Source organism: Dermacentor silvarum, chromosome 1, assembly GCF_013339745.2.
Source record: "Dermacentor silvarum isolate Dsil-2018 chromosome 1, BIME_Dsil_1.4, whole genome shotgun sequence".
Lineage (NCBI taxonomy): Eukaryota > Metazoa > Arthropoda > Arachnida > Ixodida > Ixodidae > Dermacentor > Dermacentor silvarum.
The window spans coordinates 77,094,810-77,113,607 of record NC_051154.1 but is presented as its reverse complement, the minus strand read 5'-3'; the positions used below and the strand labels follow the sequence as shown (position 1 = coordinate 77,113,607).

General features: G+C 52.6%; 1 protein-coding gene across 4 annotated transcripts in view; it reads left to right on the top strand.

Annotated features, from left to right (window-relative positions):
• LOC119430934 (BTB/POZ domain-containing protein Tiwaz) overlaps window positions 1-18,798 on the top strand; it is a 97,734-nt gene that overhangs the window by 58,080 nt on the left and 20,856 nt on the right. For all 4 annotated transcript variants that reach the window (XM_049670063.1, XM_037698408.2, XM_037698412.2 and 1 more), the window contains exon 2: window positions 13,184-13,270. In XM_049670063.1, coding sequence (XP_049526020.1) covers window positions 13,184-13,270 — 87 coding nt within the window. The remainder of the gene's footprint in view (window positions 1-13,183; window positions 13,271-18,798) is intronic.

Sequence of the window (18,798 nt, the reverse complement as noted above, 5' to 3'; positions counted from 1 at the left end):
GATATATTCTGTCATTGCTTACGAAACTTCAATCGATGCCTCCATGGAACGTGACTTTCCTGTTCCGATCCGTTACTGAAAGCTTGGCGCTAACGTACGCAGCTTAAAGAAGCGCACAAGTCCGCTTATTACTCCTTGTCCCTCCATCTTCCTCCCCGAACTTCTCTCCCATCTTCCGTCATGACAGTTTTATTGCAGTTTGTAGACTTCGTGCTTTTCCCACGCAATATCGAGCTTTGGGTAGCTGACGACTGTGCGCCTGCAGCGCCCGCTTGATGACATGCATCTGCAGTCGCACATATGTAAGACTGGAATCGAGGCCGTGGAACACGGAACTTCACAACAGGATGAGATCGACTGTTGAGCAAGCGAGAAGAGCGCACAAGCACGGCCCCGTGCAAGGGACGTTCTGCTGCGCGCACTGTGGTCTCCGCTCGGAGTCCTTCTGCGCCGACCAGAAGCTCCGCAGAAGCCGGCGAGCGTGTCGCTTCTGCGAACGCCCTTCCTCCGTCTTGTGGTACGGTGTGTGCCCGCGGTGAAAAGTCTCGACTCCCCTCTTCCCAGGCGACGTGGCGACGCTCCCCGCGTGGCGATCTTTTCTTTCTTTCTCGTTGCCGCCGGCATTTGTGCGGCGGCGGCGGCGATCGAGTTGATGTATAGCGGCGGGTCAGCGGCGAACCACTCGGCGCCGCCGCCACGCACCCATCCGCCGCCACGCCCGGGTCCGCCTGGCAGCGCGCGCTGAAAAACGCGCCCCGGCGGCGGAAGATGGGCTCGCCGCTGCTCCCAGCGCTGCATCCATAAAGCGCGCACCCCGCTGGCACCTCGTCTCAACGCGCGGCACGCACTCTTGCTTTACGGTTATGCGCCGCATCTGCGAGAAAGAAGGCTGGACCCGCAATCGCGACATTACTTACGTTGACGCGTCAGTCCGCATAAACTATAGGCGCAGGCCGCGCTTATTTTCCGCGCCCTTTGAACGTGATCGGCGCCCCCTGGGAAGACCACCGCGTTATGGACGGGTTTTTGGCCGGGCCTTTTTTTTTTTTTTTTTCGTTTCGTTTACGCCGTGAAGCTCGTTGGTGCGGGTTGCAATGAACAGGGTTCTTTAGATTTTTCGGCCGGCTGGCAGGTGTGATAACGAAGGGTGGAATTTGTGAGCGGTGTTGGTCGCCTGACCTAGTTCTAAAAATACGCAGTTTCTAGCACCCTGTCAACCTGACTATACTCCAGGTCAACCTTATTAATTCGTAGCCCATTTATGTCTCGGCGTTCGCGCGCGTGTATCTCACAACAAGACGACGCTCCCTTCTCTGCGTGTTTTGCCGAGTCTTCCATCCTTTGCAGGCGCATCTTCCTTACTCTACGGGTCTTAAAGCTCGTTTCACTGCAAAAGCACCCATAGGCGCCACTTTGACGGCACAAAATGCACGCCGTGTGAATCGTGGGTCTCTCCCATGGTATTCACACTGCGTAGTCATTCTTCGTCTATTTTGTTCAACATTTATTGGAAATCAGTGTTCGGTGCCTATGCATTTGTGGGGTCAAATCATAAAGGAGAGGGCTGCACTTTCATCGAAGGCAGCTGATTACTTCTAGTTACCTGCTAATAATTTTCACCCGGATCTCACATCTGTCGTGCAATATGCAAGGAGCTCCCGCACGTTTATATGCATTTGCGTACTCACTATTCCCGGCGCAGCTGTCGTCGTATTATTTTACACAGACACCGTTGTGCGGCGTCGCAAGGCCTCGCACTAAATCCTTGCATGCTACAGACTAACGCAAGCGCCACTTGCCGCCGTAGTTTGAGCTCCGGACAGGGGGCCGTGTTGAATTAAGTTCTCTCTCTCTTTCTCTCCATAGTTAAGTCGCATAGCACGAAGCGTGCAGTACTGTCGCAGAAACATTCCTCCCTGTGTCCATCTACAGAGAGAGCAGTGCATGGCTGGCGTGTGGGCAGGGCAGACGACCGGGAAAAAAGCTTTTCGGGGCACGCAGTGGGAGCCTCCCAGGAAGTGGCAGCGCGTGCCCGCAGGCAGGCCTGTCTGCATGACTCCCGCCACGTCTAGCCGGGGCCATGGCGTCTGAAGACACTGTTTATACTACGCACGCTCGCTTCCCTCGGCGCCTCGACGTAATCCGGTGCGGCCGGTATACGAGAAGCTGTCACGCGCGACAGAACATGCCCTGTGCCCACTCTTCTGCGCGGCTGCAGCGACAGATTCTCTCTCGGCCGCGCCGTCACGTGCTGAAAACATCACCTGACACATCCCCGGAAACAGCTCGAGTCCTGCAAGGGTCGCCTGGCTGAGGCGGTGCGGAGCAGGATGCGTGTCGCCGGTCGGAGGACTCCTCCTGCCCCAAGTCGGATGGCATCGCACGGGCCTCGTTTGCGCTATAGTTTTTCGCCCGAAACTCGGAAAGCGCATGTTTTCTTCTGGCCCTGTCGATGGACGGCCGCGCTGTCATGGTGGGGGCACGCCCGTGCGAGGAGCACGCCCTCCAGCCCCGTCGAGCTGGCCGCGCGTGCCGGCCCAGCCCTGCGCGACCACCAACGGCGCCGCATGGGGCGCGTATTTCAGCGCTCCTGCGGTCCCGGATGTGGGCGCCGCCGCCTCGGGGCTCCCCGCGGGGCCGCCGCCTCGGGTTCTCGCCGGCATCTTTACGGTCGCGGGCCAAGATTGTCATCTGCTGCGCCTGGACCGTGACGCCTTTGGGGTGCCGCTCGCGGTCGCCCTTTATTTACGGTGCTGGCAGGCGCACTCCGCGGTACTCCCGAGACGAATCCGTGTCCACCGGGGTCAGCACCAACACGGCATTGTTGCGTGCTCCGCTTTCGGAAGGAAAGCCGACGAAACTATTCTTCCGCGAAACACACGTGTGTCAAGACCATCCAATCTGCCGTACGACCGACAACACATTGAACAAGCTTCCAGCAGTCCGGCCCATCGTCCGACGGATCGGATGTTTTCCGCAGACATGTTGTTCCAACGTGCGAATTTCGCATCTGCGGAAATCGCAGCTGCGAAAAACGCACTGCAATATCGCACCATAGGCAGAAAACACTATAGCGCGACAGCCATCATTACCGACACAAGTACTTGCTGTATTGAGAATGCATGCTAAGTTAATGGAAAGGACAATGAATACAACCGGCAGCAGAATTACCTGTTCTTTTTTTTTTTTTTTTCGCTGTTTCCTGGGCTCTCGCGGAGCACCGTCGTATATGTTGGCAGACTCGTTTCCTCGCGTCCACGTGCATTGTCATGTTACTCGTCGGCTGGCAGGTGCGGCACACGAGCAGTGGGAGAGTTTGGAAACCAAAGCGATACCGGTTACTCCCGCAACCGGAGCTCATCGCGAAGGAACATCTTCAGCGCCTGTCCAGAGTCCGAGCGGTTGCGTAGCTCTTCTGTTTGGGCGTCTTTTGTTCTTCGAATCCTCCGAAGCTCGTTTCGCAGAGGAAGCGACGCCGCAGGCGGCATCGGCGGCCGAGACGCACCGCCGGAGGAGACCCCGCGGCTTCTCCGCGCCTACATGACCCGGAGCGCCCGCGGCGGTGGTTTAGCTGTATCGACTCGGCGTGTTCTGCGGGCACGCGCGCATGTTTCGCCGCGGAGAAGAGGAAAAAACTTTCCAGCGCACCAAATTGTGTCCCGCGGGCAGCTGTCCCGGGGCGGACGTGCATGCTCCCCCGCCGCCCCGGTAAACTAGCCCAACCTGACACACGGTGCCCGGGGGGTGGCAGGGCACTCTTATCGCGTCGCGCCTCAGCGTCGCCCGCGTTGCCCGGGGCCAGTCGTCAGAACGATCCCCCCGCCACGTTGCGGGGCCCCGCGGGGAAGAACGCGGCTCGCTAACCCGACGCCGTCCCGTACGCAGAAAACGCGCCGCGTACGCAGCTGTCTTCTTCTTGCGCCCGGCGACGTCTCTCGCGCTCACTATTCTGTGCCACGATCGCCTGCGGCTCGCCGCAGAATTCCGGAAAAAGAAAAAGGCGAGAGGCGACGCCGCGACTGAGCCCCCGCGGGCGTTCGTCGCCGATGGCCCCGGGCGCGTTGCCGGCTAATGGCCGCCGGAGGCGCTGCCCCCTTCGGACGACGCGGCTAATTGCGAGAAATGGCCCGCGCGCCGTGTCTCATCCGGGGGGACGCCTTGGAGCGCTTTAATTGGGAGCGTGTCTCCTTTGTGCTCTATACGCTGGCTCCGATCCACGGTCGGATCCTGAGAAAGCGCTCCCTTATCGCTTCGCCCCATCTGTCGCGCTCTTCGTGACTCGGGTCGGCCGGCCGACGTTCGTCCGCGTATTAGCATAATCTGTTCATAAGGATCGCCGCCGAAGCTCCTTCATGGTTCTTTTACTACCCGCCGCGCTCCTTGAGACCGGCGCGCGCTGCATCGCGGCCCGCATAGCAGACGCGCGCCTCCCGTGCGTCGCCCCAGACGCGGCTAATGGAATGTGCCACTCTGGAGAAGATGTCCGCCAGCGTCGCGGTCTCCGCCGGTGGCGCTATTGGTCAAGGCGGCACACCGCACAGACTTGGCCGTGATCCCGCGCCGGTCTTGAGGGCACTGGTATATATGAAAGGTATATATGAGCCTAATCCAACAGTTTATGAGCTACGCGGGCTCTAATTCATCAGAATCGGTGACTCGAATTACGAGCTCTTTGCTATGCCCACCGGCAGCATTAATAGTTTAGTATATTGCTTGTAATGTCAAGAACCACGCTGTACCGGGGCGTCGTCTGCACTACTTTGGTAACGCGGCTATAGTGACACTTCGTAAACGGCTATCACAATTTGGCATTGTTGCCGAGTATTTCCGGTAGCTGCAAAGTGGCGACCGGGCTTGCATTGTGTGACCGCGCTAATGCTAGACTTACGCCTCTATGCTTATGCCGACATCACGCTGTCGCCAACGAACAGCTGAGAGACTAGTATACAGCACCGCTAATAAGCCAGTCTGCCATATTACCATATCAAGCCGAAATGACCGGCAAGTGTATGTATATAGCCGCAGTTTGGCCGGCTTTCGTTCCCGACAACGCTGACAAAAACAATCTGCTGATCGTCGTCGTCCTCCCGGAGATAGGTCGCTGAGAATGACAATTCTGCATGCCTCAATGCCCGCACTTGTATGTTCATACTTTGATTGTGATCGAGCTAAAGGGAAACGAGCTTGTCATCGGCACTTGTCAGCAGCCATACGGGCAGACTTTCGCTGGTGTCTCCGTTGAGCGAAGGTTGAGCACCTAACGGGCATTCTATACCTTTTCTTTTTTTTTTTTTGCGTGCGTCATAATGCTTTGAAGTAAACGATTTTTAACATCTTAGGAAGCAAGTAAAGCAGCAATTCGACCGCGCCGTATCAAATGACCAACAGCGGTCTCTCATCGCTGTCGACTATGGTCTTGCGCGCTCAACAACGCTTCTCTGAGTGACGCGGCAGAGTCTAAACAGCTCAGGATATTTGCACTTATTGCTGACTTGGCTCGCTACATTCAGCGATGTGTTGTTCGTATTTCACGTCAAGCGTATCAACCGGCGCATTCGTGAAATGCAGTTATATAGGTAGCCATACATGAGCAGCCTCTATCTAGACGACAAGGTTGACTCATATATATGAGGGTGATGACTTGTACATACGAAGAACACTATAAGATGGAGTCGCAGTGCCAGAATGTGATGCTATATAGTCCCTTTGACTATAGAAACAGTCGTTTTCGAAGGATACAGCGCTTCTTTTTTTTTTTAATTCTGCGTTTCCTTGTCATAAGAAAGATCATTAGCGGACAAAATAAAAGCTACGATCCCCTTTTAAATTTAGAGCCGGTCCACTGTTGACTGAATTAAAGTTATTCTAGGTACAGAAGTCAGCCCGAACGTGTTTCGGATTACCCGATCCGTCGAGTGTCAACCTCCGATTACCAACAGAAAATGTTTTGGTGATCTATACATTATTCGTTATAAATTAAACCCGCCGGGACGGCTTAGTGGCTACGGCATTGTGCTGCTGAGTGCGGGGTCACGGACCTTTCTATACCCGGCCACGGGAGCCGCATTTCGATAAATGTGGAATGCAAAGGAGAGAAAAAGAGAAGTAAAAAAAAAAAAAGATTGATTACCCAGCTCTGGGCGATCATCGAAGAATTCCAGGTGAGCAACACCATTCTGGAGCCCTCAAGTCATATAGCCGCTTCTTAAGCCTTCGGCTATTTAACCCGATAAATGAATCTTCTTTGCTACGCGGCACAGCCGTGTGCTTGCCTTTCCTTGCTCATGAATTTGGCCAGCGACAAAAAGCAGGCGAAGTCAAGTCTTTAAAGGAAAACTGAGACATCCACCCAAATGTAGCAATTTGCTACAATGGAAGCCCAACCGGGTTCCTCGAAAGAAAGCCTCGCAGTTGAAGAAAAATTCATCCTGGTCCGGGACTCGAACCCGGGACCACCGCCTTTCCGGGGCAGCCGCTCTACCATCTGAGCTAACCAGGCGGCTAGCAGATGGCAGGGCGAAGTCGAATTTGTCGACAACTCGAAGCAAAGGCAAGTGTATGACGTAATAGTTCAGCGGAAATCCGCTAGGTGGAGATAAGTAATTAAAGGGAAACTGAGACATCCACCCAAATGTAGCAATTGCTACAATGGAAACCCAACCGGGTTCCTCGAAAGAAAGCCTCGCAGTTGAGCCTGGTTAGCTCAGATGGTAGAGCGGCTGCCCCGGAAAGGCGGTGGTCCCGGGTTCGAGTCCCGGACCAGGACGAATTTTTCTTCAACTGCGAGGCTTTCTTTCGAGGAACCCGGTTGGGTTTCCATTGTAGCAATTGCTACATTTGGGTGGATGTCTCAGTTTCGATTTAATTACTTATCTCCACCTAGCGGATTTCCGCTGAACTATTACGTCATACGAAGTCAAGTCTGTCCTCACTCCGCCAACAGCAGTTGTACATCGAAGTAGACGGGTTCCAGCGTAAGCACGCATCCATATAACATTTCGCCGCTGTAGTTGAGCGGTCCAGCGCGTGTATGCCGATCCAAGGTGTAGCATCTCTAGAGGACTGCACCGAGCCGAACGCTCATCCCATATATATATGGGATGAGCGTTCGGCTCGGTGCAGTCCTCTAGACTGGTGCAGTCCACACCAGTCTGCGGATATAGTATACTATATCCGCAGACTGGTGTATGAGGCTGACAGGTCTTGTTAAGAAGTGGATGCGCGCCAGCCTGTTTTATTTTTCTCTTTTTCTCGCTCCTCTCTCTCTGTGTCTCTCTCTCTCACACACACGCGTGCGCGCGGGGGCGGCGTCGTGTATACGGCGGAAAGTGCGATGGGCGGCTGCGGTGGGGTCTTTTAATTACAGCCGTCGGCGGGACGCTTCGTTTGCGAAGCGGAAAACCGTCTTCGCAGTCATCGGCTTCCTTTGTACACGGTCGTCTCATGGTCTACTTTCGCGCGAATAATGGACGCCCTGGGCGACAAAGAGCGCAAACGAGCGAGCGCGCACCCTGATGAAAGCGTCGTCGTCCTCGTCCCCCCCCCCCCCCCCCCCCCCCCTCCCCGTCTTTCGGATCCCCGCTACCGCCGCCGATTCGCTGATTGCACGCGCCGGACTTTCATTAGCCCTGGCTTGCCAAGGAACGGTGTGCCCTGCGCTCGAGAATCTTCGTTCGCCGCTCGCGTCCACTGTTTTATTTTATTCTTCTCAGCTTACTCAGCACATCGTGTCGTGACGGGAGGGCGGGGGGATGCGAGAAGTTGACATCTATTGGGTCGACCCTCGAAAAGTCTATTCGAGAGCGTTGCGTCAAAGGGGGGAGACGGTCGTTTTGTAAGCGCGGCGCGGAACGCGGTGGAAGCTGTTACGCGCTATGCGCGAGGACGATTTTACAGGTGGCGCCTCTTAATCTGCGCCCTCCGTGCTTGAGCGCGTGTGTTTGCCACACCGTGAGGTGTTTGCTTTCGGCGGCTCGAGCCTCTGAAGGTGTATGCGAGCGCTCGAGAACTGCCTGCCGGTGGCCTTGTTGAAACTTTTCCAGCTCCATGGGACGCGCGCTATTCATGCTGAACCGAGACTTCTTCTATAGAGGCACTACGTAATTTCTTCTCGCTGTGATTATAGCCAATCTTGACCTTGCTTAACATTGGAATGCTCAGCGCAAGCACCGACACTAGGCGTCACTAATTTTTTTAGCAGGGTACATATGGTATTGCCAAATGGTAACTCATGACTTTTTTCTTTATGGGTATACGGGAAGGGGAAGGGGTTCATGTGTCAACACTTGCGCTTTCACGAACAGTTCACCGACGTTTAGAAGTTGTCCCAATAGCTTTTGCTCGAATTTATAACCTGGGTAGTGTTGAATGCATTTGTCAGTTCTGAAATCTTTTAAATTGATTTATATATATATATATATATATATATATATATATATATATATATATATTTGCAACTATACCTGCAGGCTTGAATTAATTTCTTGGTGATTTATATCCACAGTCATATGAATGACGTGCCCGGGCTGTCGGCGTCTCCTGTCGTAATCGTCGTCGTAGTCACGGTAAGGAAGTGGCTCGTGCTTGCGCCGAGCGCGTGCCGAGCGTCCCGCGTTCGTTGTCGTTTTGCACAGCTGGCTACGTTGCCGCTCATCATTCCAACGTAGAATTTCACTTCTCTTCTGTCGTCGTAATGGGGAGACCGCGTTTACGGGATTATGAGCCATTGCTTAAGGCAGTATGAGCCCATTAGCGATGCGCACCATCACTCAATGCTTCGCACCTCCCCAGGTTTCACGTTAGTGGAGCTGCATTTCGCTCAATGGGTCATTTGACACTTACGCGTAAAATTTAATTCACCGTTCAAACCGAGCCTACGACTTAACTCATGCTAACTGTAAGAACTAATAAAAACTAAAACAGTAACAAAGGCCTCCATAATGGCCAAATTGCTGAGGGAGTTAAAGAAAAAAAATGATTTCGCTAATGCTTTTTGGCATTCAGAGTGCTCTTTTTCTTTCCTTTTTCTTTATTTTCTTCTTTCTTTTTTTTTTGGTAGAGATAGAAATCGATTAACGAATAGCGGAATTCTACTTGTTCATGATAATGACTATGTATACGACACGGTTATGCATATGCGCTGGTCTCGCACGACAGCATATGGTTTGTAAAAGATGTCAATGTGGCATTGGGTATAGCACCGTTAAAGTGTGATTGGCATTGTACAACACGTGCCTTCGCAACGCACGTACAGTGAATTGCGGAAAACCCCGTCTACAGGACGTGATTTCGTGTATGTGAAGTGTTTTCCCGGTACATGCACACAGATTCACGTATGCGCGAATCCAGGAGGATCTGCGGATGTCCTGAACACCCCCCCCCCCCTCCGCCTCATTTACAATTAGTGTTCGCAACACCAGCGTACGGCACGTGATAAACGTAGCTTCTCAGCTGTTGGCTGTTCTTTTGCTCTGAAGAGACATAAAAAAGTTTAATGATTATTGTACAGACCCTGACAGCACATAAAAATCTTGTCATCATCATTCTCATCAGATCATGCAATCACCATCTCAAAGTCGGGCCCCCGCTCGCTGAAAAGAAAAAAAAAAAAAACTGGATCCGCGCCTGCTTGCACGTGACTTCATGGATACCGTACTGGAGCACCGTAGCTGTAGGCACTGCTGGAAATACGCACCAAATAGCGAACAATTTCATTTTCGCAAAAGGGTTGACGGGCGGGCCGGCACAGCCAAGTTTGCGAATTATGGTGGCAGGTTCAATATGGTACATGTACTGAAAGAAGCTGAAGGGTGTACATGCTCGAGACTTCCACTCGCGGCTGCTGCAGCCGAAAAAGAAAAATTTGGAGGAGATTAAGCTTCGCCTTGAACGCGATAGCATTCAAAGATCCCTGAATGCTTGTCAGGCTTCCCGGCAACTGCAGCTTTCTTTTTTCTCCACCTTCGCCTCTGCGCGCCGCTACCGTTTTACGCTGCCGAGGAGGCGAGTGCCATCTGGATTGGGTTTTCGCAAGTAACCTACCCGAGCGCGCCGCTGTTGTTATGGTAGAAATGCTGGAAAATGGGTTTGTGTTTGAGTTTCCTCGTAACAGAATGGTTTTCTCGTGCATTCAAATTACAATCCGATGCTATCATGTCTGTAGGTTAAGTCGTACTTTACGATTTTTCTGACGGATTTTACTTTGAGAAATTCAATTTCTTGTTCGCTAACTTCTTGCGCCACGTGGTGGGTCTGTGTGGTCGGGGTAGTTTGGGATGATTTTCTGCGACACGGGGTACCTTAACGCTGTCGCGTTAAAATCTCCACGATGCCGTGAAACTGTCGATAAAAGGGCAGCCGTATACGCAACGCACGTCACTTGCGTCCTCACGAGTGCGCATATAGTGTGACGCGCTGCGCGCGACCTGCGTGCGCCACCGAGCCTCTCGAGCGGGGCCGTTACCATTACCTCTGCGGCGGTGAAAGGAAAACGCAACGCTGGCCGGCGGCGTTGGGTCGACCCGAACTGGCCAAAGAAAGGTGCGCCTCGCCGGTCTCCTCGCGCGCACGCGTCCGCTCTGGTGCCGTAAAACACGGTCAGGCACCTCCCTTTCTGTATAGGGGAAGCTGCTGCTGCGGAACAGGACGCTGCTCTGGCCGCGGGAGTGGACCACGATGAAATATGGGCTCCGCGGCCGACCGTGCTGCTCTTCGAGGATGTGCCATGCGCCTTCGACGTTGCCCCGAGAGGCTGCGCCCCCGGACGCGTGCCGCGGACGGGCCTGCGCCGCTGTCCTCCAATGGCCACGCGGATATCGCCAATTTTTTGGCCACCTCCTTCTTGCACATTCTTTTTTTTTTTCGACTCTCAAGATGCTCCCTCGCAGCGTGAGATAGGATCGAAGGCATATGCGGAGTTAAATATTCGCGCGATAGCGGATATACCAATGGCTTCCGCTGCAGTACTGCCTCGTGGGTAACGGGTCTGGCGCGATAATGGAGCTTCTTAACAGGCGTGCACCGACCAACGGTGACGCGCTGTCCAAAGATGTTAGAGATCGGTGTGGATGAAGTGCGTAAAAAAAAAAAAAACAAAAAAAAAACACGAAAGTTGTAGGACTATATACGCGGGACGGCCGCGCATGCACTTATGACTGACCAGTGCGTTCTTGAAAACTTATCCAAAAGGAACCGGTGGCGCATACAACGTCGGCAAGGCTCGTGTGCAGACGTTCCTCGGGACGTCGCTAGGTAGTACTGGCTGTACCGGCAGTCTCGTGCGCTCATGTTTACCTTGTCAGTGCGATCACCACTGCGTGCGTTCGCATGCTTCCTGATCCGCAGATTCTTTGTCGAGAAAAATCCTTACTTAGCCCACAATTCGTACGGAAGGAAAGAAGGTGACTGGACAGATCGCTTCCTTTTACCGCAGATCTTGGGGGTCTCTTTGCCTTTGGTCCCGTAAAATACAGAAGACTTATGACTTGGGATGCGCTTGTATTGTTTGTAAATGTGAGCACGGCCAGTCTATACCTTGGCATTCCTCGCCTTTTCCTTTCTTTTTCTTGGAACTGTGGCTAAAGAACGAAGATGCATGCTGGGTTGAACAAACACTGTCTTGCGTTATCTGCGCGAATAGGAATTCTGGGTTCAACACACCAGCGGGGCACTTAATCAGCGACGTCCAACCATTGTTATCTCCATCCTTTGGTTCCTTGCTATTTCCTATCCCAACTCAGAACCCGGTACTCCCGGCCGACCCATTACAAGCTTATGCGTGATACCAAAGCTGTGCATTAAAGATAATAAAGGAAATAGTAAATTTCGCGAAACAAATGTTTGCAGGTGTTGCTTTGTCTATAATGTTGCGCCTTTTTCTTCGTCCTTTATCTGAAAGATAAATTACAAGCTTCAACAAACCCTCTTGTAAGGGGTCCCCTGCAGGTGCATTCCCCTTTGTTTTCTATTGCACCGAACCTCTGTCATCAATAAATGATCTTGTCATTCTGGAAAGGCAGTCTATCATTCTCGAGTGACTTGATTTTGACCTCGCTGTCCTTTTGATGGATAATCGCGGGTACCGTTTTCCCGCACGGTGTGTTTCTCTAGTCTCGCGTGGCGGCAGAGTACGTTGCAATATCGCAGCTTCAATGTTCCGTATCTGCCATTCCCTTATACAAGCCGATGGACGCTGGCGCAGAAAAGGTTTCTTTCTGAATGGGTTACAGCGGGGCTGCAAGGGCACGGGCCATCCGGACATTTCTTCTATTCCTACACGGTGTCGATTCCGAGCAGGTGCTCTCTCCCCAAGTTCCGCGGCTTTTCAACGTCTATGATCATCGCGACCTAAAGTTGGACGAATGACGCGCGCGTGTCTAGTGTCGCCGTGTGGAAGGCTGTCATCGTTTCCATCTACGAATGGCGGCCGCGATGTTGTGACAGCCGGCCGTGGCGAAGGCACAGCGTGCCCCAAGGCCCCGGCCAGGTGCGTGTGCGCGCGCGGACGTTGTACTACACGTGCATCGGAGGCCTGCCTCTTGTCCTGACAGCTTGGCGATAATCCGCGATGGCAACTGACCTTCGCGTACTCAGTGTCGCCTCTGCGGTGTGTCGATTTGCCTCCCCCGAGTGTGATGCACACGAGGAAGCGCCACGCAAAATGAGCATTTGTTCGGCAGCCAACAAATCGGGATTCCGTTTAAGGCTACAAGCATAAAAGGCTACTCGCAAAAATGTGATGCGCGCAGTCTGTTCGGATGCCGGTTCGTGGAGGTCATTTGGCAGCAATGGCCATATCGCATTCCGCAGGTACAAGTCGATGCAAATCGGCTGCGGCCTTAATTTGTGGAATACGTGTTGCTGATATTGTCATTTCGCGTCACTTCATACGATGCTTTCAGACCGCGTTTCCCATATTTTACGTCGCTGGAGCCGTTTAATACACTCCTATGTGCAACTCTAAACCCCTACTAAAAGCCGAATTTTTTTTTTTTTTTTTTTTTTTTTGCCTGCGATTAGGGTTGTGGAATAGAGGGAGGTGTTAGTGATGTCAGGGCTTTGAGGCTGCTTTATAATGGCGCTGCTTTAAAAGTTGTTTGCATTTGTTGAATTTACCATGGTGTTTTATAGCAGAAATTGGTGATTGATCCCAGTCTTGCTTTCTTTCCACTCTGACTTTTCGCAGCCCCCTCCAGGACGTTCCTAAAGATGGGCTTACAGACTTCATTCCCAAAAAGAGCCTTAGAAGAAGCGTTGCGAACGAAAGTCCAAGGTAAGCATTTCTCCCCATTGCGCGAGACTCGTGTGTCGAACGTTGTGTATAGACCCTGCAAGGCCTTAATGTCTCGCTTTTTCCTTAAACAGCAATGGCTGGTGAATAGCGCGTTCTATCGCAGCCAAGACTATTGTAGATGGACACCAGAGCGCACTCTATCGTTAATCGATGGTGGACATCACACGCTGTGCCGCTGTCGAGATTAGCGTCAGCAGTTCTGGCGATAGCGGCCTATATGCAGACAGCCGAGCCCACCCTCAGCTCCATCATGGCCACGAGGATGCGTGCATCCTTTCCCGTGGCAGGGACAAACAGCACCGTTCCGATATAGCTAACAGCTGGATGAAAATAGCAGGTTCTCGCTGCCGCCCGGTGCGCGAAAGGCGCCGCCCACCGCTGGGCCCCCTTCGCTCCGAGGTGCGCCGTCGTCGCTGCAGGTGCTAGCGGGAAAGGCTTGACTGAGGACCCGTCCGGAACAAGGAGAGGCGCGCGCGAGCTGGGCCCGGGGCGACGGTTGGGGGAGGGTGCCGCCGCCTTGAGCGCCCTGCCTGAGCAACTCAGCCCGGGCGCGGCTAATAGACGGTTTCTCGGCTCGTCGTCGTCGTCGTTGCCTCGGTGATCGACCGCGGCGGGGCCGCTTCGCTTTTTGGCGTGGCGGACCCCGCGGAGATCCAGTTCATTAGAGAGAGCGCCCGGCCAAAAATGGCTACGGGCGACTCGGTGCGTCTACACAAACGCCTCTCGTTTATCGGCCATGGCTAAAATTGTGGCTTCCTCTCGTCGCTACACGTCGTTACAGGAAGAGCGTGCCTCTGCGTTAAAAACTTGCCCCGTTTAAAGTTCGCGGGAGGAAGATGCGTGTCGGCGCGTGTCCTTCGGGTTTCGTTTTTTGCTGCCCGCAAGGAACTCCTCGAGCCACGCCTATATGGGCTCTCGCAACGCCGTTGATATACTGGGGTCTTACGTTCGCGTGGCGGACACTAGTTCTTGCACTGCCGTTACCGCGCAGTACTTGCCCCTAATGGCTACTGCGGCCAGTAAAAGCGCCCTGCTCTTACAAGAACTATAGCCAGTGGTTGGCAGTCGATCCGCGCGCAGCGAACAAGCTTGCGTCTGAACCACTGAATTGATCCGTGTCCTCTCCACGGCAGCGCCGCGTCAAACTGCGACAGCCGGCGGCACGGCCGCAAACACGTCGAGACGCGACCCACGCCCGGGTGTTTGTAAACAGTTCCCGACAGTGGCCAACCCGGGGCGATGGCGCTTGCCCAGTGCGTCGTCGTGGGCGTCGCGTGGCCGTTGCCCGCAAGTGAGCCATCGCGAGGCAGTGTGGGCGGGGTGCTGCGGAGAATACAGATGCGCGTCCGGGCGCCAACCGGTATCGCAGGCCCCCACGTCTTTGCGGTACAACTATGAAGAGCTCACTTTGCGCTCTAATCAGGGCCACGCGCGAGCGAGCACAGCGGCTGACTTTGCACCGCTCCTGATATGCATGCAGCCTCGACCTAGCAGCTTTGCAGCGATCGGCGCGAGCGCTGGCTGGAGCTGCTCAAAGGGAGTCTGTGATTTCGGTAGCTCGCGGTGTTGTATTCATTCGGACTGGTGGGCGTTCGGAAGGCGAAAGCATTACAGCTGGACAGAGGAGGGCGCCTCCTTTTAGGTCAGGTCGGGTTTCGTTAGGTTGGGTTCAACGAGTAATTGTAACTACATGGTATACGCGTACGTGTGCAGATGCGTTGGCCCATCGGGAATCGCACAGCGGCGTGCATTGCGTCAGTTTCGTAAACTTGCCTCAAAGATTGACTGCTCAGCGGTCGCACCTATACGTCGTTGGTTGGAACAAAATTGTCAGCCCCTGGGCCACTGCTTTGAGCGTTCGCGCCCTTCGGGGAACTTAATATGTGCAGGCTATCCGTTAATTCCTTACGTTTTCCGCGCTATTCAAATCACACAGCAGCGGAGCAGGCCTGAATTGTAACTTTAGAATTGAGAGACCCTGAGTACGAAGATGTATATAGTCCATAATCCAAACCATAAAAATAGTGGGTACGGGAAGAAACCGCCTCTTTCACATCGGGCGCACGCGGAAAGCAACTAGCCGTTTAAAAGACCGGCCTGGAATAATGCATTAACAGCGAAAGTAAAAGAAAAGCTAATCACATGACGGTAGACTGAAGCGGCCCGGCGACACGCTTTTCTCTATAACACACTTGTCTACTGATTCCGGAGTTTACTACGCATGTCTAATAAGAACTACGAGATGCTCGCAACATATCTTCGAGCATGATTATTTCTTTCGGTGTTTGTGATTCTGTGGCATAAACTACATGTGTATACACAATTGCAGACGCGGCGCCCGAGAGGCCTTTAGATATACGCGGCTTCCGAGAACACGCGACGTGGAACACCTCCTCGAGCTCCAAGGCAGACGTCAGCATCGGCCTACTTTCTAATTGTTTTCTTTCCGCGGAGGTCGCCGTCTCGCCCAACGTCTCGACGCCCGTGCACGTGAACCAGCGCGATGCCCAGACGACTTCCCGCAGTGGGCGGAAAGGGGAGGGGGGGTCGTCTGGGGCCGCCGGGGCGCCGGCGTCCGTGCTGCGCCGATAAGGGGACAACCCGGTGGGACTTGACCTGCGCACGGCGACCAAAGAATGATCGCGGCGCGTACACCGACTGCGCTTCTCGGCTTGTTGTACGCTATTGGCCGATCCAGCGGACGCCCACGATGTGTACGGCCTGGGACGCGCCAGCGAAGCCGCTGAGAGAGTGCCACGTATATATTTATATGCCGACCGACGACGCGAACCGTTAAGTTGGCGTCGCGGCTAGGCCAGGTTTGTTTATTTTAATTTAATTATTTTAAATTGACGAGAAACAGTGTTTGTTGAGATGCGGGCAATATCACCTCTGCGAACGCCTGCAGTTACATTATCGGCTACCACTAAGAGCTTTAACGCGTATTATTGTAGTATCTTAGGAAGCCCTTCAAAGTGACTTCCTGACTCTTTTTTTTTATTATTATTATTATTAATGGCGTTCGAAATTAAATCGTGCGAAGAGACCAGGAATGCTTCAGAAGAGGCTGCTTTACCAGTCCTTTGAGAATTTGCACAGTTCGTACGGCTTCCAAGGCGTCTCGTAAACGAAATGCACTGCATCGAGTATTCGTGCAGTAATGATAGATGAAGATGATGAGGACCTCAAGTTGTAGAGTAGAAGAGAGTACGGAAGTGATATTAAGCTGTTGTTCTTTACCGACAGCACTTCTCAGCGTACACGTACCTAATGCTCGACAATCGTAGGTTCCCTTCTGAATATAGACATTTTCATCGGGCGAGGAGGAAAGGGCGCGCGACGAGCCTTTCCTCCTCTCTGGCTTGTGCGAGCCGGCGCGGCGCGTCTTGAATGTGTTGCCGGTCGCGCGCTGCAGAACGATTTGGAGGTGTTTTAGCTAGTTCTGAGTGCAATTTACGGGGTGTCGGTTCTTACGAGGTCGTCGGACAACCACTGTGTAGCCTTTAGGCGCAGCAGTAGCTACGTATCTGGAAATTTCTCTTGGATGTGCAAAAATGCGACGTGCATCATCAGCCGCGGTGTATGTGTTGTGAACTATGTTGGACTTATCGGTTTTCACTCGACGAAGAGTTGTTGTGAAACATTTCCATCAGCCACCGGCATCGTTCTCACGCATTTTAAGTCTAGTAGACTTCAAATCACTATGTCTACGTTAGCCTCCTGCAAGAGGCCGGCTTTGCTCAATACAGCGAGCACTGCGGTTGGCAAACCAACATGATACACACAATTGCTTCGTGTTTAGATCGGCATTGCCTTTTAAGGCACAATATACAAAGGGGATCGCATAAAGAGAATCCAACAGCTATTTGTGAGTACACAATTTACGTAACGTGGGTGAATGCGTCGTAAATGACTGAACTTAGGAGACTTTCGCGGCAAAATAAAACAGAACACGGGATAACGACGCAATAAGACTCCGCATGGACGTGCCGTGCCGCATGCTTGGATCACTTAGACCGTATACGCCATATAGAACAAACAGATCTATAACACAGCATTTAGTACTGACTCAGGCGCTCGCACAGTCTGCAGCTGGTCATTCGACCACTCGAAAAGTGTGATTCACACTGTACGGTATGCGGTTATTATTAACCAAACTTTTTTTGTTTGTAGCCGCAAACCTTGTCCAGCAAACAAGGCAGTCACCCAGTGTATCTACACATAACATCTTGAGCGCTTGTCAAAGAAAACAACACGACTTATTCTCCAGGAGAATGGTGCCCACGCTGTTAAGATCGTCAAATGTTTCATAACTATACTCGTTGCAGCTAAACCAGAGCTTAGAATTACAGTGCTGAGAATGCTGCAGTAAGGTAACATTCGTGAAACGAATTTTGAGAAATACCTAACTGATATCTGAGGCTGATTGTAAGCTCAAACGCGCGCATCTCGCGCTGGGTGCTCCGTCCGCCCTAACACCAACAGTTACTCCAGCCGCTTAATTACTTCAGACTTAAATTCCTTCAATACGCCTCACAGGACCGTTCCCCACGTAGAAGACGCCATTTCATGCTAAATAGACCGCGCGAGTGCGAAAAAATCCACCAGAAACTGCCGCCCAGCGTATACCACAACATACAACACGGGCGTTCGCCCAAGCCAGCATGCCAACTGCCCATAGATGGCGCCATTGCCTACGCAATGGCGGCGCCCATGAAAAAACGGTCTATAGAGAATTGCCGGAAATTCAAGTGACGCCACTTGGTGCCTTACATGAACGGCTACCATGAAATTTGACGAGAGAAAAAAATGGACATTAATTATGCATTTCACAGTACACATTAATAATCGAATGGTTGACATGATGAATGAAAAAAAAAAACGGCCTTCCAGCTGATCGCAGTGAAATGCTGCAATGAGCCGTAACTCGGTTCTTCCAGATGCGAGCGTCGAAAGTGAGGGCAACAAGCAGTACTAGAACCCAGTACCTCCATCAGGGATGGAAGCCGCTGTAACCTGTATCAAATGACCTGACCAGAATCGAAGCCATGAGTTAATTCGACATGCGGTAGGTCTATAGACTTACAGCTCCTTAGCCAGACGATTTTTGCGGAACTGCAGAAGTTGGAAGGGAACAAGCGACATAAGTTGCTGCTTTTGTAGCACTTTGCTTGTTTGAGGGTAAGGCAGAAAACTCGCGCAACGCACTCACTTCCTACAAGATAACCGCCAAGCCAGTGAAGCGGTTGAAAATTCTATCTTTAAAAGAATCGTTTCCACAATTCTTTCGCTGCGGCCTGTCGCGTGCAGCGCGACCAATCTCCAAATTAAACGCGCGTGCGATATTTTAAAGGCGAGAGAAGCTCTAGGAGCCTGCGTCTGAATGTTGTGAATTTTATAGGGCGAACACTGGTAGACGCGTGCAGAGATGTCAAGTGCTCACTTCGTAGATTGACCCGCGTCTTTGAATAAGATACTATGTTTCGTGCTAATTCATATCCTTTGTT